At 52.3% G+C, this 22,831-nt stretch overlaps 2 protein-coding genes and 1 pseudogene across 7 annotated transcripts; all 3 read right to left on the reverse strand.

Annotated features, from left to right (window-relative positions):
- Positions 1-493: 493 nt before the first annotated feature.
- On the reverse strand, positions 494-11,387 carry LOC112622764 (phostensin). Its single transcript, XM_025382583.1, has 4 exons — positions 11,172-11,387; positions 8,474-10,112; positions 3,299-3,509; positions 494-1,390 (listed from the first exon to the last, which is right to left on the reverse strand). The coding sequence occupies exons 2-4, from the start codon at positions 10,082-10,084 to the stop codon at positions 1,371-1,373; spliced, it is 1,842 nt and encodes a 613-aa protein (XP_025238368.1). The 5' UTR covers positions 10,085-10,112; positions 11,172-11,387; the 3' UTR covers positions 494-1,370.
- Positions 11,388-12,116: 729 nt separating this feature from the next.
- Positions 12,117-15,164, reverse strand: LOC112622765 (nurim). Of its 6 annotated transcripts, none has more exons than XR_003119023.1 (4): positions 14,879-15,033; positions 14,068-14,286; positions 13,335-13,511; positions 12,117-13,015 (listed from the first exon to the last, which is right to left on the reverse strand). XR_003119023.1 is itself a non-coding variant. In XM_025382585.1 (4 exons), exons 1-4 carry the CDS (start codon positions 15,009-15,011, stop codon positions 12,734-12,736), a joined length of 789 nt encoding a protein of 262 aa, XP_025238370.1. In that variant the 5' UTR covers positions 15,012-15,164; the 3' UTR covers positions 12,117-12,733. The 6 variants fall into 6 exon arrangements, 5 of the variants coding, with proteins under 5 accessions (XP_025238370.1, XP_025238369.1, XP_025238371.1 ...); XM_025382585.1 differs by having other exon boundaries at positions 14,090-14,286; positions 14,879-15,164; XM_025382584.1 differs by having other exon boundaries at positions 13,335-13,529; positions 14,090-14,286; positions 14,879-15,023.
- Positions 15,165-20,135: 4,971 nt separating this feature from the next.
- LOC112623473 lies at positions 20,136-20,861 on the reverse strand (annotated as a pseudogene).
- Between the last annotated feature and the right edge of the window lie 1,970 nt (positions 20,862-22,831).

Genomic DNA, 22,831 nt, shown 5'->3' on the forward strand with positions numbered 1-22,831 from the left:
TGCAGCAATTTCAGATTTACTATTCATAGCCCCAACTCTTGAAGTACATATCCCTGGATTAGCCACATGTGTTGTGTGTCATATACTACCTAGCTGCCTGCATGGCGCAGGCTTCTAAATCCTAGAATCCTTCAACTCGAAGTGTCCTCTGCAATATTTTAACCCTTTTCTTCTATTCATTCATTGTCATTCATTCTAGAAATAATTTCGTGTCTACTAGTTGACAGGTACGGGATGTTGCAGTGAACCCAGCTGATGTAGTCAGCCCTCATGGCACTTCCAGTCTAGTGGACACTTCAACTGCCCTTTCTCATGTCACCTGCTTGTCCTGCGTGAAACCCATGCGCAGCTTCCCAGACCCCTTTTGACATGTCAGTGCCGAGTTCCTGGTTCATCCCCCATCATTTTCCTCTCCCCCAGCCACCAGAGCCTCCCCTCACATACCCGTTTTTTTTTTTTTTTTTTTTTCCTAAAGGAGAAGCAGACGAGTTGGAGAGAACTCCATTTTATTATGGAAAGTTAAAAAAACAAAACAAAACAAGACAGGCAATTGATAAAGGCGGCACAATGGGGGAGGAGAGGTGAGGGGTCTCCTTAGCCACCCGACACCATCTCAATTCAGTTCAATTGTGAACCACTAGGAGAAACAGAATTAAATAACTATCAACGGGTACAGAGTTAAGATTTCCAGCCTTCCCTCTTGGGGAAAACTAAGGCAAAGTAATACTGAGAAAAAGTGGAGGAAGCCACACCTTCAGGTCACTCCAATGAGAAGACTGGAGGGGAGAGAGGAAAGAATTCCACGCAGACACAGCAAGTAAGCGTGGCTTGTAAACCTGGGACTTTGGCAGGTGGGGCTGGGAGCTGGTGGAATTTGTAAACCAGGCTGTGGTCAAGGAGGAGGCAGGAGCTGTAAACAAAGGGGCAGTGACCTAGGAAATGAGGGAGATGTGCCTATAAATGGAGTGGGCTCTGGGCCTCGAGAGAGATGAGTGCTTAAATCCCAAGAGTCCCCATGGGATGGTGGGAAGGAAGGCTGTGGGGAGAGTGTACCCTGCCATGGAGGGCAGGTGCTCCATCTCCACCCTCCAGGGAGTTCTGTGCTCCTTCTCAGCACTTGGCGCTCACTCTTAGATCACCCAGGATGTACCAGCACGTTTAACCCCACCCACACCAGGGACTTTGGATTAGGGTAGAAATTGGGCAATTGGCTCTGCCCCCAGAAACAGGGTGGGGAAAGCAAGTTACAAGATGTTGGTTGTTGCCCTTCCCTGCCAGGCTCATTATCAGGGTCTGCTGCCCTGAATCTTCTGGGATCCAGGATCTTCAGTTATTAGAAGGAAGGAGGTATATCCCTATGTTGAAGATGGTCACCGCCGGCAGGACTCATCTGTGGGAGAGGGGACAATAATGACAGAGAATGAGTGAGAGCCTCTGCCTTCTGCCCACCCTTCCCCCACACACAAATTGAAGGGCAGTTGGCATGCAGGAAGTCCTATAATATCTTCCACATCTAAAGCACGTTACCATCAGTAACCACATCCATCACTCATTTAGCTCGGATTCTGTGCCAAGCATCCTCATAACTGTTTAATGTCACCATAACTCCAGGAGAGATTAAGTAATTTGATATCCAGCTGTGGCTCTTGGTGCTTCACAAAAACTACTTAATCTTGGCCTGGAGCCCCTGTAATCTGAGCAATTTAGGAGGCTGAGGCGGGAGGATCACTTGAAGTCAGGAGTTCAAGACCAGCCTGGCCAACATGGGGGAACCCTGTCTCTACTAAAAATATAAAAACTAGCCAGGTGTGATGGTACACATCTGTAATCCCAGCTACTTGAGAGACTGAGGCATGAGAATCGCTTGAACTTGGGAGGCAGAGGTTGCAGTGAGCTGAGATTGTGCCACTGCACTCCAGTCTGGGCGACAGAGGGAGACGCTGTCTCAAAATAAATAAATAAATTAATTAAATAAAATAAATTACTTAATCTTTTCTACAACTCTAGGAGGTAGTTTTTGGTTTCTGTTTTTTTGAGACAGAATTTCACTCTGTAGCCCAGGCTGGAGTGCAGTGGCATCATTTCCGCTCACTGCAACCTCTGCTTCCCAGCTTCAAGTGATTCTCCTGCCTCAGACTCCCGAGTAGCAGGGATTGCAGGTGTCCACCTCCATGCCTAGCTAATTTTTGTATTTTTAGTAGAGATGGGTTTTCACTATGTTGGCCAGGCTGGTCTTGAACTTCTGACCTTGAGTGATCCACCTGCCTCAGCCTCCCAAAGTGCTGGAATTACAGGCGTGAGCCACCGTGTCTGGCCTGTTTGTTTCTTTTGAGACAGGGTCTTCCTCTATTGCCCAGGCTGGAGTGCAGTGGGTGGTGCAATATCGGCTCACTGCAGCCTCCAACTTCTGAGGTCAAACGATCCTCCCACCTCAGCCTCCCAAGTAGCTGGAACCACAGCTGTGCACTGCCACACCTGGCTAATTCTTTTATTTTTATTTATTTATTTTTTTTAGAGACAAAGTCTCGCTCTGTTGTCCAGGCTGGAGTGCAGTGGGGTGATCTCGGCTCACTGCAAGCTCCGCCTCCCAGGTTCACACCATTCTCCTGCCTCAGCCTCCCAAGTAGCTGGGACTACAGGTGCCCACCACCACGCCCGGCTAATTTTTTTTTATTTTTAGTAGAGATGGAGTTTCACCGTGTTAGCCAGGATGGTCTCAGTCTCCTGAATTCATGATCCGCCCGCCTCGGCCTCTCAAAGTGCTGGGATTACAGGCGTGAGCCACCGTGCCTGGCCCACACCTGGATAATTTTTGTATTTTTTTGTAGAGACAGGATTTTGCCATGTTGCCCAGGGTGGTCTTGAACTCCTGGGCTCAAGCGATCCACCCGTCTTGGCTTCCCGAAGTGCTGGGATTACAGGCATGAGCCACAGGAGGTAGTTATTATTAACTTCATTTCATAAATAATAAACTAAAGCCAGATATCGGATGGTTTCCCTGAGATCACACAATTAAGAGACAAGCTGGAATTGCAACTCAGGCCTGTCGACCCACCCTGTGGTTTTGACCAGATTACAGTACTCAGGAAGAGTTCTCGTTTTGAAACTTGAAGACTCAATGTGTACTTCACTGCCCGGGACCTCAGTTTGCCCATCTATTGAAGGGGCAGGTTGGACCAGAGGACCACCAAGCCCCTTCCAAGCGCCTACATGCAATCCTCCCTCCTCTTCTCTCCTGGACCGCAGCGCCCGCTCTGACAGCAGGGGGCGCTCTCGAGCCGGCGGAGCCTCCGCTTACCCACAATCAGGGCCTTGGTGCGCAGCCCGCCCTGGAGCTCTGGCTGCAGCAGCAGCAGCTCTTCCTCATCCTCTTCGTCGTCGGGTTGGGCTGCTGGGGGGTTGGGGGCACTGGGGACCTCAGGCTCCGGGCCCAGCTCCTCCAGTACCGAACTCTCGGAGGGGTATTGGTACGTGGTCTCCAGGGCTGTCTCGCTGAAGGAGATCTTAAGCTGAAGGAGGGAGAAAAAGGGGGCAGGAGGCAAGGTCAGCAGGGGTGAGGCCCGTGGGGGTTGAGGGGGAGAAAGCGGGGGCGGGGGGGGGAAGTCTGCAAGGGAGCAGGTGGGGCGGGGGAAAGGTGGGGGTGGGGGTTGGACTTAGGCGCCCCCCTCACTCTCTCCCATCCACTCTGGGATCCAGTTTTCCTTTACACACTGGCTTTCCAATCCTAGAGTTTCCCTCTTCGATCATATCATTTCAAAACATCAGACTTTGCCCTGTACGTTGGCAGGGGCTTGGGAGGCAGAAGTGAATAACATAAGACCAAGGTCCCTGCTCTTTCGAGTGTGGGAGGCAGAGGGGTAAAAAGAAATTAAAATACGTGGCGATTAGTCTTGTGATCAGAACCGAGTCTTTGGGCACCTTGGAGGCAATAGAGTAAACTTCCCAGAGGAGCCCAGCAGACTGGCCAGTGGGGAAAGAACTGGCTGGGGAGCCAGTCTCAACCAAAACCGTGGTTTTCATACCCACAGCCCCTTGCTGTCCTATGCAAAACCCAGGAGCCTGGGCACCTGTTCCCTCCCACTCCCCTCATTCCTCTCCTATCCATAGCAAAGGGGGTCTAGGGCCTGGGAAGAGATGGGAGATGAATATAAAGGCCCAGAGGAACCAAGAGACTCCCACAACACACAGGGGAAAGATTAGCCGCTGACACCTTGAAAGGTTGGGGGAGATGACAAGGGCAGAAAGGAAAGTCCACACAAACCTGGGGTGGGGGCCCACAGTGTGCTCAAAGGGACAGGCGCAGAGACAAAATACCAGACAGGGCACAGAAAAATCACACTGTGCCAAAAGCAGGTGAGTCCCAGCTGTTCTCACTGCCTTTCTACCCTTCCCCTTTGCCCTCTTAAGAAGCTCAGGGGGAAGGGGCAGGGTGGGATTAAGTCTAGGAGCCAAAGGGATTAGGCAGACAGCAGGAGGATTCCATGTGGACTACTTGGAAAGGTCCAAATGATCTACTCAGGCCTTCCCTGGCATCTATTTGGGAAGACTTGGGGCCAGTCGAACATCCCTGAGTCCCCTAATGGACTGAGGTATGAAAAGGGAGAAGCCAGAAGGGTGGCTGGGCAGGTGGTTGCTAAGAGCTGCTTCAGATATGACACCAGTCAGGCACGGTGGCTCACGCCTGTAATCCCAGCACTTTGGGAGGCTGAGGCAGGATTATTTCTCGAGCCCAGGAGTTGGAGACAAGCCTGGGCAATAGAGTGACACTGTCTCTAAAAAAGAAAACAAAAAATCAGATATGACACCTGGGTCCCCATGGGAAGGTGGAACTCGGGAACTGTGTATGTTACTCCTTGTTGGCTCCGAACCCCACATTGTCTCCCCATCTCACTTGGAGCAAAAAGTCTACTCGAGGCTGGGCGCGGTGGTTCATGCCCATAATCCCAGCATTTTGGGAGGCCGAGGCGGGCGGATCACAAGGTCAAGAGATTGAGACCATCCTGGTCAACATGGTGAAACCCGTCTCTACTAAAAATACAAAAAAATTAGCTGGGCATGGTGGTGTACGCCTGTAGTCCCAGCTACTCGGGAGGACAAGGCAGGAGAATCACTTGAACCCGGGAGGCGGAGGTTGCAGTGAGCCGAGATCATGCCAGTGCACTACAGCGTGAGCAACAGAGTGAGACTCCACCTCAAAAAAAAAAGTCTACTTGATTGCCCCAAAGGTGCCCAGAGCCTGACCAAAGCCTACAGGGTGCTCCCAATGTGCCACCCTCCCCTTGCCTCTCTGGCCTCTTCCTTCACTCCAGCCACACTGGCGTTGGTCCCTCCCCGCACTCCCACTTCAGGACCAGAAAAGTACTAGCTATTCCTTCTGCCTAGAACACTCTCCCGAAATATCCCCATGGCTCTGACCCTCCTGATCACCCCATTTTGAAGTCTCCATATTCACTCCCCCTGCTTCCTGACCCTCTAAGTTCCACTGTTCAATTTCTTTTTTTCATAATCACTTACCACCTTCTAACTTCCTAGATAATTTACTAATTTATTATACTTGTGTCTGCTGTTGGAAGGAGCTTGGGGCCGGGTGAAGTGGCTCACACCTGTAATCCCAGCACTTTGGGAGGCCAAGACAGGTGGATTACTTGAGGTCAGGAGTTTGAGACCAGCCTGGCCAACATGGTGAAATCCCGTCTCTACTAAAAATACTAAAATTAGCTGGGCTTGGTGGTGTGCGCCTGTATTCCAGATATTCAGGAGGCTGAGGATGGAGAATCACTTGAAGCCGGAAGGTGGAGGTTGTAGTGGGCCGAAATCTCACCATTGAACTCCAGGCTGGGAGACAGCAAGACTGTCTCAGAAAAAAAAAAAAAGAAAAGAAAAAAGGAGCTTGAAAGTTGCTACAGTGCAAGAGTTTAGAGTTTGTTCAAACCTCAGATGAGGTGCCATCAGAGGACCAATGCTGGGGAAACAATCTGGGGGTGGTCCAGCCTGTATATATTTGACCCCCCAGCTCATGTCTGTGGAACTGCTGGTACAATCTAGTTACAGCAGCCAGACTGCTTATATCCCAAGTTCTCAGAAGCGACCACTTAGTTTCTGTTACTGACAGATTTACCCACATTTCTGGGAACCCATTTTTGTTTTCTTCTCATATCCTCTTTTGGAATAATAACCTCTGTACTTTATTATCTATTCTGAAAAAGGACTTATTTTATTTGCTCTCGGTCTATGTTTATATCTCCCCCCTACCCTGCCTCTCTCCTCACCCCCCACCAGCTTCTGACTGGACTTCTCAGGAATGCACAGCCTGCATGGGAGTGGGGGGGCGGGTAGAGAGAGGGTGACTCACTGGCTCCTCTCCCATCAGCTATATAAGGTCACAATGGGGCTGGTCTCTCAGCCCAGGAGGCCTCTGGGGTAGGGCACCAGCCACAGCCATCCCCTGGGCTCCAGTGGCAGGGCTGGGATTTCTCTCCTGATGGCAGGGATAAGTTTGATGGACTTAGCCTGCAAACGAGTTATTTAGGGAAGGTGAAGCGGGGGTTGGTGGCAGGGTCCTCCTATCTCCTATTCCTGAGCCAGTGTGTTGCAGCAGAGCTGGGACAAGGCACCCAGTCCCTGAAGAACAGGGTGCTGAGAGTGGGGAGAGGGTGGAGGGTGAGGCATCTGGGTCAGAAGAACTCTGTGCTGCCTCTTCCCCACCCCCACCCAAGCAGTGGCTGCTTCCTTATTCTCTCACCACATCCTGAGCACAGCTCTGGCAGGCCCAGAGCCCAGGGTTCCCCACTCAGCCCCACCAGCCTTCCGGCCCCCACCCCAGGCTTCCTGTTTGGGCGATCTGCTTCCGGCTCCCCTGCTCTCTGGCCTAGGTATGGTCACCAGCATGGGTCCTGCCCTGCACTTGCTTCCTGGCTCCCCTGGGATGCTCCCTGGGCTTTGGGCTCCAAAGATTCATGCTTCCCTCTGCTCATTCTTCCCCAGAGGCACAAGCCTCTCTCAGTAGGAAGTGACTTTTCTGAACACCTCACCCGGGTAGCATTTCCGGACTTCTGTTTTTTTCATCTGCCCAGCCCTGAGGGGAACAGGATGGTAGCAGTCAGAGGGCTGAGGGTAGGTTCCCAAGCACCATGGCTCAGGGGTGTGAACTTACGCTTCATGTGAAGATGAACCCCCCTCCACCCCAGGCTTAACCCATATCTTTAGTCCCTGTGGTTCCCCACTGACACTGAGGACACAAAAAAATCAAATCTGAGGATGTTAACACAGGGGATGAGAATGAGACTGGGCATCCCAGGCTCTGGGGAGATGTGTGTGACTGGAGGGACTTCCTAAGTCTGAGATGTCTGAATGTGGGACCTCTCTCTCCCCAGAGATTTTCAAGCTGGAAACAGGTGGGTGTGCACAGGGAAGAAATGAGGCCAGGGCCAGGGGGAGTTAGCCTAGCTGCCTCCACTTTCCTGCAGGTCTTTGTTGCAAGTCTAACCTCTGACCCTCTGCTGGCCTCAGCCCCGGCCCCTGTCCAGAACTCCCACTATGCTCCCTGGCCAGTGCCTGCTCTCAAAACTGTCTCCAAATTCACTTCTCTCTTTCACTACCCTAAGGGGAGGGAGAGTCCAGGATGGCAGGAAGAGAGGGGAAAACCGATCCCTAAGCCAGTTCTTGGGAGGGAGGGGAAACCCAGGGAGGAAGGACGGGGGAGTGAGGGGCGGGGGTATTTTGGAAGAGGAGAAGGCTTTTCTTGTCCCAAGAGAGAAGGGAGCACTGTCTGAAGCAGTGGCCCAGCTGGGGGTGTGCAACCCCAAGGTCACCCACTTCAAATGGCCTCTCTGTGTCTCTCCCATGGGGCAGACTCAGGGTTCAAAAGCCTTCTCTCTGCTCTTTGGCCGGCCCAGTTCCATCTCCCCTCTCCCCTCCATCCTAAGATGTCCCTATTCAGCTCTGCCCTCTTTCCCATGGGGCAGTTGGACCTTCCTCCATTCACTTCTCCCTACAGTTTCTCCCTAGAACACAAACGCACCCCCTCCGCCACCCCAGGCTCCCTATCCCTTCTCCGCAGAAAAACTGCAAGTGCTTTCACCCTCGTGACGCTGCCCTCACTGATTCAAGCTTGTCAGTTTGGGCTTTCCCACTGGATGGGCTGGGGCGGGTCACACTCAGGAAAGGGAGGAAAGAAAAGGGGGCTGGAAATTCAGAGCCCAAGGGAAGGGAGAATGAGCAGCCGGGCACACCCTGAAAGAGACACACCCAGAGACGGCCTTTGCTGGGGCAGGATCTTTTGGGCTCAAAATGGAAAAGGAGGGCTCTGAGAAGGAAGGGTGTATGTGCAGAGCGAGGAAGGGTGGTGGCAGGAATTAACAAGAAAGAAGAGAGGAAGACAAGAAAACAGGGGTATAAAAAAGAAATAAAGACCAGAGTCCAAAGAGAATTGACAAGTGGGCTTCTAAGAAGTCTGGCTTGGCTGCTTCCCTACCTGTTTGTGGTGTCTTTCGGGGGACCCCTTGGCAAGGCAGCTGCGGCTGAGACGGAGGTAGCCCCCCAGAACCAAGATCTCCTCGGCAGTTGGGTACCGCTTCTTCCCAGCTCCTGGGACTGCAGCATCAGCTGTGGCTGGAGAGGTTGGGGTGGCTGGGGTCGTAGGGGGCACAGACCGCCGGGGGTTGACGGTGAAGGTGTGTCCACTGCGGCGGGGGGCCCCCACCCCTGGCCCTGCCTTCACCCCATAGAACAGGCGGCTCATGAGGGGATCCCCAGGAGGTTGGGGGGCAGTTGGGGCTGGGGGTGGGGGAGACAGAGGGGCTGGTGGTGGGGGCTGGAGTTCCACTGCTTCCTCTTCCTGCTGTCTCAGGCCTCCAGTCCCAGCGTCCTCTGGTGGGAAGGGGGAGGGCACAGAGCAGCAGTTCTGCAGGGCTCTCAGAGGCCTGCCCTGAGCTCCCGCCTCCTCCTTCTCAGCCTCCCCTTCTCCAGCCTCCACACTAGGAGATTCCAGACGCTTCTCTGCTGACTCTGAAGGTTCTGGTTTCTGAGTTTGAGCCTCTATGTCCCTGGGTGTCCATTCTCGAGCCTTCCCGGAGTTTAGGGTCCATTTCCACCCTTCTGCTGGCTTCATGCCCCTCTCGCCATCTTCCACAGGCCTCTGCTCTGCTGCCTCCATTCCTGTGGAACTGCTGCCTTGGGCCTCCCTTGTCAGGGTCTCGGACAGCTCTGTAGTCTCTTCCGGAGCCACCCCTGGAACTGGCCACTCTTCTTTTCTGCCACATTTTTCCGAGTAGCCTTGTCTTTCTTCTCCTGACCTCAGCCTCCACTCTGTTGCCTCCAGTTGTACCAAACTCTGTTCCTGAGACTCTCTGGAGTCAGGTCTCCATGTATGGGCCTCTGTCAGGCCCAACTTCTGGTAGGCAGATTCCCCTGGGCTCAGTCTACTTTCCACCTCTTTTCTCCTGGGGCTTTGCTCTCGAGACTCTGCTAGTCTCAGACTCCGCTCTGGAGTTTCTCCAGGACTCAGCCTCCATTTCCATGGCTCTGACAGTCGGGAGCTCCTGTCTCCCACCTCTCCTGGGCTTTGCCTCCAGTCCCGAGCCTCCAGAGGCCTCAGGCTGGACTCTTGGGCTCCCCCTATCCCCAGTCTCCTCTCTCTGGTCTCCCTGGGACTTAGTCTCTCTTCTCTTGACTCTCTTCCCTTGGGGCTCTGATCCCGCATCTCCCCAGGGCTGGGTCTCCGCTCCCGGGCCTCCAGAGGCACAGGCTTTCTCTCTGCTAGCAGCTCTTCACTCCTTTGTTGTTGCTGCTGCTGCTGCTGCCGCTCCTGCCGGATGAATCGGTTCTGGTGCACTGGCCCAATAGCCTCCAGAAGGACGGCAGACTCATCTGGGTCTGGAGGTCCAGCCTCTGCAGTCCCCGGCACAGGGCTAGGCTCCCCAGGGGACAGCCCAAGCTTGGCCCGGCGGCGCTCCAGGAGCCCTCGCTTCCAGGCTGGCATCTGGGACAGGCGCTCCCGTTCTGCTTTCTCCCGGCCTCGAACGGACGCCTCCTCCTGCCGGCGCCTGGCTAGCAGCTGTAGCTTCCAGTCTGGGATGGTGGCCATGGTCGCCTTGAGGTGAGGGTAGGGAGCACTGGGGGCAGAGAACAGGAAGGAGAGGCTCCAGAGAGGCCCAGGGGGGAGACTGAGGGTGGGAGGAGAGGAAGTGGAGGGGGAGAGGTGGGACACAAAGCAGGGCAGAGGGGCTAAGGATGAGGACAGAGGGAAAGAGGGAAGGCAGAGAACTGGGGAAATGGAAAAAGTGAAGAGAAGTTGTGAGCCCAAGTTGGGGGTGGTGGGGGTGATGTGAGAGGAAGAGTCCTGATTGGAGGCAATGAGGGCAGGAGCCAGATGTGGCAGTCAGGGTTAATGCGTATTAAAGACAGTCTCTAGGATGTGAGACAGAGAGAGAAGGGCGAAAAGGAAAGTTGGTGTGAGGGAGAAGAGAGAAATGAGGCTGGGGTGAGGGGAATCTGGGTGCAGGCCAGACTGCCTCAGCGATACCCCAGGGAGACTAGTGTGGGAAGGAAGGACCAGGAATCCCTGGAAGGACCAGGAGGCAACGGGACCTGAGGGGGTGTTGGGGAGGCAAGGAGGAGCGGAGAGCGAAGAGGTCTAGGGGAGAAGGGAAACCAAGGAAGAGGGGAAAGGAGCGCGGCGGCAGCAACCCGGCGCGTCTCAGCGCGGGCCCCAAAGGTCCCGGCTCCCCTTCCAGCACCGCTCGGGCCACGCCTCTCCCCAGCCCCCACCCCTCTGCCCCGCACTCCGCCCCCGAGGCGGGTCGGGGGAAATACCCACCCCCGGGACTTTCGGAACCCGGGCGTCAGGGCTGCCAGCGCGTTCCCAGAACCCTGGCGTCCACCCCCACCCTGTCCCGTCACCACCGCCTGCCTCCCCCACCGGCTGCGCCACGAGACCCCAGAGTGCCGAGGGCCGGCTCCATGTCTCTTCTCCCCGGCGCCTGCAAGTCCTGTGCCCCGTCCCCGCTCTCATGGAGCCGTGACAGAGCCGGCAGTCTCCACCCCGCTCTGGACGCACAGACTGACAATCTCGGCACAAAGAGGAGACAGCCAAGATCCGGGCCAGGGATGGGAGCAAGGACCGGAGCGAGGAGACACCCACTCCCCAAGTCTGAGCCCCTCAGTCAACTCACACGTCGCAGGACCCCCGCGGGAGGGGGTGCCGAGGAGCCGGGCGTCCGGAGAGAGGAAGAGGAGGAGAGAGGGACCGAGGGAGATCCGGAGACTAGAGGGAGGGGAGGAGGGAAGGAGAGGAGGGAAGGAGAGGAGGAGGGAAAGAGGCAGCAAAGGAGGTGGGACGGAGACAGAGACCAGGGGGCCGGGCGGGGGCGGCGACCGCTTTGTCTAAGGACAATGAGGAGAGGGATGGGGGCGCAGGGCGGAGCCGAGGAGAGGGCGGGGCCTAGCTCCCTCCCACCCCGCGTGGGACTCGCTCCGGGACTGCCCTGTTCTTGTCCCAACCCCTGACCCTCCGCTGTGTCCCCAGGGGCCCTCACCAGCTTCCCGCCCGGACACCCCAGGTGTCCAGATCCCTTCCCCCAGCTCGCCGACCCAGGGCGGTGGCCCGTGACTCAGGCCCCTCGTGGGACTTTGGGAGGAAGCGGCAGCTGCTCGGGGCCGGGCCCGCCCTTCCCATCTCCTGCAGCTCCTCCCTACGCTTTTGCCTTCTCTGGGTCTGGAGGTCCAACCTCTGCAGGCCTTTGTTTTTGCGGGGTCGAGGGCAACGGCCAGGCTGTGGGGGGCCTTGTGGAGTGGGCGGCAGGAGAGGCGCTCAGAAACCAGAGGTTTTGGAAGCGCGCCCCCCTACCAGAGCTGCTGCCGGACTCTTTCTAGCTTCAACCTATCTCCCTTGGGTCTCCAGGTCGGCTGCCGGGAAAAAGGGAATTTGAAGGAATGGGAATGGGGACCCGGCCGCTCTGGCAAAGTGGGGGCGGGTCGGCGGGGGGTGGCCGAAGCCCAGCGGTTGCCAGAGGGCGTGGTGGCTGCCCAGACTCCAGTTCGGCGCTCCCAGGCTCCCTCTGGCTTTCTTTTCCAAACTCAGCCCTGCAGCTTGGGAGACACTGACAGACTGCATGCCATATGTAGAAAAATCAGGCTGACTTTTATTTTCCTGCAGAGCATCTTCCTCGGGAGAGCAGGGAGCCCCAAGTCATCGAGTTAAGAGCAGGAGAATACCCTTGACTAGGTTGGGGTCTAAGCACAGAGGCAGGGCCTAAGGAGGTGCAGAGACTAGGCCCAGGAGTGGTGAGGCAAGGTGTGGGGCCTGGAGGGACAGCTATGACCATTGAACTTGCAGACCCTGGTCCAGCTTCTTGGAGTGGAAGCGGAGGTGGAGAAGGGGACCCCTGAGGCACAGAGGCAAGTAACAGTGCCAGGGGAATGGTCAGGGCAGATCCTTTCCTTCTCAGGAGGCTGTTGAGGGCGAAAGTGTCATGCCCCAAACAGTGAGGGGACAGATGAGTTCCATACCCCGCTCTTCCTTGCTAGTGAGAAGTGGACCTCGGAGTTCAGTGGCTGAAACTCAGAATTTAGGGTGTGGAGCTGGACCCAGAGAATAAAGTCTCAAGTAGTGGAAGGGGTAGCTCCTTCAGTCCATGAATTTGGGCCTCTGGCGTGAAGCAGCCATGGCCTGGATGTTAAGGATTTAGAATTCAGGGGGAGAGGAAGAACAGCGCTTATAACCAGAGTGAGCTCCTCACTCTGCCTCCCCATCCTGGGGCCGAGAGAGCAGGTGGAGTTTTCTTTGTAGTTGGGCCCGGAGGTAGCGGAGGTCTTGCTGATCAAGCCCATGAGCCAGGCCCAGGTAGAGGGTAAGGAGGAGAGCAAGGAGGAGACGGTCCATGCCCAGGGTAGGCACCACCCACAGCACTGTCAGCAGCTCCACACACACTGGGTGGCGCAGGTGAGAGAAGAGTCTGAGAGCCCGGGGAGACTTCAGGGCCAGAGGCTCGCCCAGCCCCAGCACATGGTAGTATACCTAAGAGGGAGAAGAGTTTAGAAATTGAGTCAAGCCCTTTTCTCAGCTTGGGTGCTTCTTTCCTCCTCTTCCAGGCACCAGCCTTCTAGAACTCAGGCCCAGGAACCCCTCTTCTGAGACTTGGATCCCTGATCCTGACTTATGATCCATGTACCTTCCCCAGGCCCAGGAGGCCCATGGTTGCTGTCCTTCTGAGGGAAGGGTCATGAGGGAGACTCAAGGAGACAGTAGAAGAGCATGGTAGGAGGGAAACCCTTGAAAGGGAAAGAGTAGTTCTAAAACGGGTCAGAGGTTGTAGGTAGGGATCTCAGAGCCTCACCTGTTTGAGGCCCATGAGCTCAGCATAGTCAAAGACGAGAAGGATGCTGAAGATGAGAAGCCAGGAGATGACATGGAGCACAAAGCACAGGAGGGGCACCCAGGTGGCCCATGGCTCAGCCTGAGCCTCCCACAACACAGGGCCTCGGGGTACGGGCTCCCAGTACCGCATCACCAGCTGTGGAAGGATAAGGGGCTTCATATCCCAGTGGCCTACCCCGCCCGACCTTGGGAGACCCGGATCCAGAGCTGCCCCCACCACAGGCTAGCCTGCAACTCTCCCCCACCTCTCTCCTAAGCATCACCACCAAATATTCACCATGTGGAGGGTGCATGCTGGGTGAGGTCCCAAAGATGTAAGGATGGCCTGTCTCCACCCTGAGAATTTACAGAACAGATGGGGTGACCTGATAGCTACACAAAGTAGTAGCCTATGCCAACCACCCAATGAGAAGACAGACAAGGCCTCTTCAGACCTAGGGAAGTGGTTTTGAAGAAAGGGTAGGACTGAAGAGAAGGGATCTCAAGCAGGACATGAACAAAGTTGCAAAGGTGAGAATGCACGTATTGTGCTTGGGGAAGGACAAGTACACCCTTCTTGATAAAAACTAGGGTATGTGCTGTGGAGGAATGGAAGCTGAGATTAGTTCCTCAGTTCTCCTCCTGAACCCATATTTTGCCCCTCCAATCCAGGGCACCCCTCCCACATTTGGTCTCCCTTAGGGACTTCATACCTGCAAGGCCAGGGCCTCATACCTGCAAGGCCAGGGCAGTGCAGGCCACATACAGTGACCTCTGAAGGACCCCAAAGTACCGGGATGTCCATGCCTTCACTCTTTCAGCTGCCATGAGGCTGTGCTGCCCAACAAATAGAAGTAGGAGTCCCAGATCCCATGCCAGGGGGGCAAGGATGCTGCGGTCCTGCAGGGCAGCCAGCCATCCCTGGCGGGCATCTACAGGAAGTTGAGGGAGAAAGAGACAGAAGATCGAAAAGGTGGCAAATGTTTCCCGCATCCTCATCTCCTTTTGGAGCACCAGGCCATGTCCCTACTGCTTTCAAGAGCCTTAATGCTTCCTCTCTAGGCTGTGCCCATCTCACTTTTCCATTCCTAGTTTCTGCCCTCTTCCCTAGGCCTCCTGCAAACCTAGGGGAGAGGATTTATAGAACAATGCATGTCAGGCAGTTGCAAAAAGCATGGCTGGAGAGGCCACCGCTGGATTGCCCCTCTTATTTCGGTTCTCCAAATGCTCCTTCTTTTTAACACTCTCAACAGCCCTCTCTACAAAACATTTTACTTAGAATACTCTGGTTATCGCCCTTTTCGGCTCCCTCAGTCCTCACTCTCCCGCCTCTCCAAAACTGTAATCCTTGAGTTCCTAATTTAGAACTCAGGTCTCCCTCCCCTGTAGCTTCTCCGCCGCTTTCAAGATTCGAGTTCCCTCTCTGGGACTTCCCCTGTCATTTGTTTCCAAGCCCCGCCCTCGATCCCTCTCCTACAGCTCCACCTTCCTACTCCCAGTTCATCCCCGATCCCTCCCGCTCACCCGGACCACCAGACTCCGGGATCCCTCCAAGAAGTGGCCGAAGGGAGGTAAAGCGCACGAACTCCACTCCGGTGCCAAAGGCCAGGATGAAAGAGGCGAGGGCAGCAGGGACCAGGAGCAGTGCAGGGGCCATGGCGAGAAATGGAGGGGTGGGGAAAGGGGCGGGGTCGGGATTCCCGCTGCCTCAGGCCCCGCCCCTTCCCCGCCCCCGCCCGAATCCAGCCCAGGAAGGCGGGGCTCCTGCACGCCACCGTCCGGCTTCCGGCCCGCCGGGCGCAGCCTTCCCCACCCAGCTGTGGATCCGTCCCGGGATGCGTGTCCCAGCCTGCGGTCTCTCCGTCACGGAAGGGAATGTTAGAATCCCGAGAGAGAGCTGTTAAGGGTAGCGGCTCTGCAGCCGCTTACGTGGGTTAAATCTCAGCTCGTCTAGTTTAACCATCCAAAATTAAAAGTTACTATTTTACCACAAAATACATTAATGTATGGAATACATTGTACAGAATACAGTGTACAGAATAAATTCTGTAACTTACTATAAAGTTGAGTTGTTGATTGGCTAGTTGCTAAGAAGGGCAAATAACTTCTCTGTAAATACTGAAAGGTTTGTTGTAATAGTGCCAGAGATTGTTGATTTGTAACCACGAGAGTAAAAATGTTAAAATATTTGTGATAGTAACCTTTGTCAGAATTAAAGATCATGCAGCTAAGGACCTTGTCGCAGTAGCTGTGCACATAGTAGGGACCTTAGATATCATTAGACTAATTCCATCAACTTATAGATAGAATAAACAGGTCCAGAGAGAGAATTGCCTGTTAGGAAGCTGCTAATCCTGTAGGCTAAGGGACCAGAAAATTGCTGAGCAGCCTCTCGCAGGCTTTACATTCCTTCTCCCTCTCCTGGGCTGAGTACTCCCACCCTCCTCTGAATGAATGCTGTTGTATGCTGTACCAGACATCTTATGTTTTCCCTTGAATTCAGTCTCCACCCTGCTTTCTGCTTCAGGAAGTTGTCCCAAATGGACGGTATCAATGAAAGTCACAGTTTTTATTGAGAAAGTCCTCTTTACACGACTGCTCCACCATCATCTTTTTGAGCTTGGAGGTGATCACAACAGAGCTGTGGGTACTAAGGCACTGCACTATGCTTTCTGATTTCCCTACACCCTGCCTACTTCTTTGTAATTATCATTTTATTAAACTGTTCCCCAAATTATCCTAATTTGACTGTGCTATTCATTTCCTGCTAGGACCACAAATAGAGACACTTACCACACAAAGCAATGTGCTACAAGCTGTGGGGTTCATTGGAAGTGTAAGAGGCCAGACGCAGTGGCTTACGCCTGTAATCCCAGCACTTTGGAATCGCTTGAACCCGGGAGGTGGGAGTTGTGATAAGCTGAGATCTCGCCACTGGACTCCAGCCTGGGTGACAGAGTAAAACTCTGTCTCAAACAAAAAAAAAAAAAAAAAAAAAAAAAAAAAGGAGGCTAGGTGCAGTGGCTCACGCCTCTAATTCCAGCACTATGGGAGGCCTAGGTGGGTGGATTACAAGGTCAGGGGTTCGAGACCAGCCTGACAAACATGGTGAAACCCTGTCTCTACTAAAAATACAAAAATTAACTGGGTGTAGTGGCACACGCCTGTAGTCCCAGCTACATGGGAGGCTGAAGCAGGAGAATCGCTTGAACCTGGGAGGCAGAGGTTGCAGTAAGCCGAGATCACGCCACTGCACTCCAGCCTGGGCAACAGAGCAAGACTCCATCTCAATAACAATGAAAAAAAAGGAGCCAGGCATGGTGGCTCATGCCTGTAATCCCAGCACTGTGGGAAGCCGAGGTGGGTGGATCACCTGAGGTTGACTAGCCTGACCAACATGGAGAAACCCTGTCTCTACTAAAAATACAAAATTAGCCCGGCGTGGTGGTGCATGCCTGTAATCCCAGCTACTCAGGAGGCTGAGGCAGGAGAATCGCTAGAACCCGAGAGGTGGAGGCTGCAGTGAGCCGAGATCACGTCATTGCAACCCAGCCTGGGCAACAACAGCGAAACTCTGTCTCAAAAAAAAAAAAAAAAAAAAAAAGGGAAAGAAAGAAATCAGGGCCTCAGGGACATGGACAATTTCAGAGTATGAAAGCTTTGAGTTGTGCAAGGGGACTAATATTTATCTGGGTCATACTGTCTGCCACCCCCACAATGGCTGTGCTTAATGTATATTATGAGATTAGATATGTTTAATAGCCAGCACAATGCTTGGCAAATCTCATGCTGTTTCTACTACACCAAAGTTTTCCAAACTTAAGTATTACTTACATGCAGAAAAGTGTACACAAGTAATCAATTATTTTTTTTTTTCTTTTCTTTTTTTTTTTTTTTTTTTGAGACAGAGTCTCACTCTGTCGCCCAGGCTGGAGTGCAGTGGCCGGATCTTAGCTCACTGCAAGCTCTGCCTCCCGGGTTTACGCCAGTCTCCTGCCTCAGCCTCGCGAGTAGCTGGGACTATAGGCGCCCGCCGCCTCGCCCGGCTAGTTTTTTGTGTTTTTTAGTAGAGACGGGGTTTCACCAGGTTAGCCAGGATGGTCTCGATCTCCTGACCTCGTGATCCGCCTGTCTCGGCCTCCCCAATTATTTAAAAAAAATTGAAATTCATACAACATAAAATTCACCTTTTTTTTTGCGTTGCGGTCCAGGCTGGAGTGCAGTGGTATGATCACAGCTCACTGCAACCTTGAACTTTTGGGCTCAAATGGTCATCTTGTCTCAGCCGCCTGAGTAATTGGGACTACAGGCATGTACCACCACATTCAGCTAACTTTTTATTTTTTGAAGTGATGGGGTCTCCCTATGATGCTCAGGTTGGTCTCAAACTCCTTGGCTCAAGTGATCCTGCTGCCTTAGCCTCCCAGGGTGCCACCATACCCTGCCTAACCACTTTATTTTATTTATTTATTTATTTATTTATTTTTGAGACAGAGTTTCGCTCTTATTGCCCAGGCTGGAGTGCAATGGCACGATCTTGGCTCACTGTAACCTCCGCCTCCTGGGTTCAAGTGATTCTCCTGCCTCAGCCTCCCGAGTAGCTGGGATTACAGGTGCCCACCACCACACCTGGCTAATTTTTGTATTTTTAATAGAGATAGGGTTTCACCATGTTGGCCAGGCTGGTCTTGAACTCCTGACCTCAGGAGATCCACCTGACTTGGCCTCCCGCAGTGCTGGGATTACAGGCATGAGCCACCACGCCCAGCCTAGCCTAACCACTTTAAAGAGAATAATATAATGGTATTTAGTATATTAGTACATTAGTAATAGGTACAACCACCACCTCTATCTAGTTTCAAAACCTTTTTTTTTGAGATGGAGCTTTGCTCTTATTGCCCAGGCTGGAGTGCAATGGCTTGATCTCAGCTCACTGCAACCTCTGCCACCCAGGTTCAAGCAATTCTCCTGCTCAGCCTCCCAAGTAGCTGGGATTACAGGCATGTGCTACCATACTTGGCTAATTTTGTATTTTTAGTAGTGATGGGGTTTCACCATGTTGGTCCAGCTAGTCTTGAACTCCTGACCTCAGGTGATCCACCTGCCCCAGCCTCCCAAAGTGCTGGGATTACAGGCGTGAGCCACTGTGCTGGGCTTTCAAAACATTTTTATCACCCCAACATAAAACTCCATACCCATGAAGTTACTCCCCATTTCCCCATTTTCTCATTCCCACCTCCCCACTCCCCGTCAACAGCCACTGGCAACCACAAATCTGCTCTTGTTCTCTGTGGCTTTACCTATTCTGAATATTCCACACATGTGTAATCATATAATATGTGTTCTGTTTCTGGCTTTCCTTCACTTAGCAAAACATTTTGATGTTCATCCTCAAAATATTGTAGCATATATCAGTATTTCATCCTTTTTTATGGTCGAATAATATTTGATTATATGGGTATATCACAATTGTTTATCCAGTCATTTGCTGATGAACATTTGTGTTGTTTCCATCTTTTTGGCTATTGTAAAAAGTGCTTATATGAACACTTGTGTACAAGAATTTGTTTGGACAACTGTTTTCTTTTCCTTTTTTTTTTTTTTTTTTTGGAGACAGGGTCTTGCTCTGCTACCCAGGCTGGAATGTAGTTGCACAATCATGGCTCATTGCAGCCTCAACCTCCTCCCACCTCAGCATTCCCAGTAGCTGGGATTATAGGCGTGTGCCACCACACCACAGCCGGCTAAATTTTTTTTTTTTTTTTTTTTTTTGAGATGGAATCTCCCTCTACAGCCAGCTGGAGTGCAGTGGCATGATCTTGACTCACTGCAACCTCTTCTTCCTGAGTTCAAGTGATTCTTCTGCCTCAGCCTCATGGGTAGCTGGGACTACAGGCGCATGCCACCATGCCTAGCTAATTTTTGTATTTTTAGTAGAGAGGGGGTTTCACCATGTTGGCTAGGATGGTCTTGATCTCCTGACCTCATGATCCACCCACCTCAGTCTCCCAAAGTGCTGGGATTATGGGCATGAGCCACCATGCACAGTTAATCTTTTTTTTTTTTTTTTTTGAGAGAGAGTTTTGCTCTTGTTGCCCAGGCTGGAGTGCAATGGCATGATCTTGGCTCGCCACAATCTCCGCTTCCTCGGTTCAAGCGATTTTCCTGCCTCAGCCTCCCAAGTAGCTGGGATTACCAGCATGTAGCACCAAGCCCAGCTAATTTTGTATTTTCAGTAGAGACGGGGTTTCTCCCTGTTGGTCAGGCTGGTCTCAAACTCCTGACCTCAGGTGATCCACCCACTTCGGCCTCCCAAAATGCTGGGATTATAGGCATGAGCCACCACACCCAGCTAAGTTTTGTAGCTTTTAGTAGAGATGGGGTTTCACCTTGTTGGCCAGGTTGGTCTTGAACTCCTGACCTCAGGTGATCTACCCGCCTCGCCTCCCAAAGTGCTAGGATTACAGGCATGAGCCACCGCACCTAGCCCATTTTGTATTTTTTGTAGTCACAGGGTTTTACCATGTTGCCCAGACTGGTTGCCCATGAACTCCTGGGCTCATGCAATCCTCCCGCCTCGGCCTCCCAAAATGCTGGGATTACAGGCATGAGCCACCCCACCCAGCCTGGACACCTGATTTAAATTATTTTGGGTGTATCCCTAGGAGCAGAATTGCTGGATCATTTGGTAATTCCATGTTTAACTTTCTTTTTTTCCCTCCAATTTGAGAGCAGGTACTGTTTAAGTGCTTAGATTAGAAAAACAATCACGGTAGACACCTTAGTTCATTCTTCTAAGAAGTCTGTTGATCTGGTCCTCCCTGTTGCCAGCATGTCCACTTTCTACAAAATGGATGGTCTTTTTCTTCATTCCACCTTGTGGAGAGGATAATTTCAAGGGCCACAGGAAGTTATTTGCTTCTTTGAAGCATTTTCCAACAGTATAGATCTCAAGAATCAGATCCTCCATACAGGTGATGCCATATTTACCCAGAGATCAAGCAATCACAGTATCATCTGTCAAAGTAATACGGTTCTTACTGATTTTGCCATAACCACGCTGATAGATTAGTTCATTTACTGACTTCAGATTTGGGTACCCCCATGCCATATATGGTTCTACAATCCTCAGCATGTTCACTGAAGCCTTGTTGAGCTTCACAAAGGTTCCATTGAAGATTTGACAAAGGCGAAGAAGCTTCAACACCTTTTGGACCTTTGGGCTCACACCACTGATACTGATCCCGATGACAAATGTCAGTTTGGGTTTTGCAGGTACATAGAAGTTGCCAGCTTTTCTGGCCGTCCTAGCCATTTGAATTTCAGTTCTGTACACCTGCCTATATTCCTTGTGATAGTGTTTCACTTTTTCATAGATAAGTTTCCTCCTTGCCTTTTGAAGCATCTTTTGGGCAAACTTCTTTCTCAGGCCTTTGATCTTCAACTGTGGGAAATTCCTTCGCTTTTTAAGGGTTTCTGGCATAGCAGGAACCTCCTTCTTTTTTTCCTTTTTTTTTTCTTTTTTGAGACGGGGTCTCACTCTGTCTTCCATGCTGGAGTGCAATGGCGCGATCTCGTCTCAATGCAACCTCCCCCTCCTGCGTTCAAGCAATTCTCCTGCCTCAGCCTCCTGAGTAGCTGGGATCAAGTCACCTGCCACCATGCCCGGCTAATTTGTTTTGTATTTTTAGTAGAGACGAGGTTTCGTCATATTGGTCAGGCTGGTCTGGAACTCCTGACCTCAGGTGACTTGCCCACCTCGGCCTCCCAAAATGTTGGGATTATAGGTGTGAGCCACCACACCCTGGCCCTCTCCTTTTTCTTTACGACACCCTACATGGTTCCAGCCAGAAAATAAGTTACTTTTTTTTTTTTTTTTTTTGAGACAGAGTCTCACTCTGTTGCCCAGGCTAGAGTGCAGTGGCGCGATCTCAGCTCACTGCAAGCTCTGCCTCCTGGGTTCATGCCATTCTCCTGCCTCAGCCTCCTGAGTAACTGGAACTACAGGCGCCCGCCACCACGCCTAGCTATTTTTTTATATTTTTAGTAGAGTTGGAGTTTCTCCATGTTTGCCAGGATGGTCTCTATCTCCTGACCTCATGATCCACCCGCCTCAGCCTCCCAAAGTGCTAGGATTACAGGCGTGAGCCACTGCACCCGGGCTTTTTTTTTTTTTTTTTTTTTTTTAGGTGGAGTCTTGCTCTATCACCCAGGCCAGAGTGCAGCGGCACAATCTCAACTCACTGCAACCTCCACTTCCCAGGTTCTAGCAATTCTTCTGCCTCAGCCTCCCAAGTAGCTGGGATTGCAGATGCCTGCCACCATGACTGGCTAATTTTTGTATTTTTAGTAGAGATGGGGTTTCACCATGTTGGCCAGGATGGTCTTGAACTCCTGACCTCAGATGATCCACCTGTCTTGACTTCCCAAAGTGCTGGGATTACAGACATGAGCCACCATGACTGGCCTTTTATTTTTTTGAGACAAGGTCTCACTCTGTTGCCCAGGCTGAAGTGCAGTGGCTTGATGTTGGCTCACTGCAGCCTTGACCTCCTGGGCTCAAACAATTTTCCTCTCAGCCTCCCAAGTAGCTGGGACCATAGGTGTGTGCCACCATGCCCGGTGAATTTTTGTATTTTTGGTAGAGACAAGGTTTTGTCATGTTGCCCAGGCTGGTCGTGAACTCCTGAGCTCAAGTGATCTGCCCGTCTTGGCCTCCAAAGTGCTGGGATTACATGTGTGAGCCACTGTGCCCATCCATATGTTTAACTTTTTGAGGAACCATCAAACTGCTTACCACAAAGGCTGAACCATCTAATATTCCTACCAGCAATGTATAAGGATTCTAATTTCTCCACATCCTTGTAATCAACTTTTAAATTTTAAATTTGGCTGGGCACGGTGACTCAAGCCTGTAATCCCAGCACTTTTGGAGGCTGAAGTGGATCACTTGAGGTCAGGAGTTAGAGACCAGCCTGGGCAACATGACAAAACCTTGTCTCTACCAAAAATACAAAAATTCACCAGGCATGGTGGCACACACCTATGGTCCCAGCTACTTGGGAGGCTGAGAGGAAAATCATTTGAGCCCAGGAGGTCAAGGCTGCAGTGAGCTGACATCAAGCCACTAGACTTCAGCCTAGACAACAGAGTGAGACCTTGTCTCAAAAAAATAAAAGGCCAGTCATGGTAGCTCATGTCTGTAATCCCAGCACTTTGGGAAGTCAAGACAGGTGGATCACCTGAGGTCAGGAGTTCAAGACCAGCCTGGCCAACATGGTGAAATCCCATCTCTACTAAAAATACAAAAATTAGCTGGGCGTGGTGGCATGTGCCTGCAATCCCAGCTACTCAGGAGGCTGAGGTGGGTGTGTCACTTGAGGTTAGAAGTTAGAGACCAGCCTGGGCAACATGACAAAACCTCGTCTCTACCAAAAATACAAAAATTTAATAGAGCCCCGTCTCTACTAAACAATT

The sequence above is a fragment of the Theropithecus gelada genome, chromosome 4, assembly GCF_003255815.1.
Source record: "Theropithecus gelada isolate Dixy chromosome 4, Tgel_1.0, whole genome shotgun sequence".
NCBI classification, from domain to species: Eukaryota; Metazoa; Chordata; class Mammalia; order Primates; family Cercopithecidae; genus Theropithecus; species Theropithecus gelada.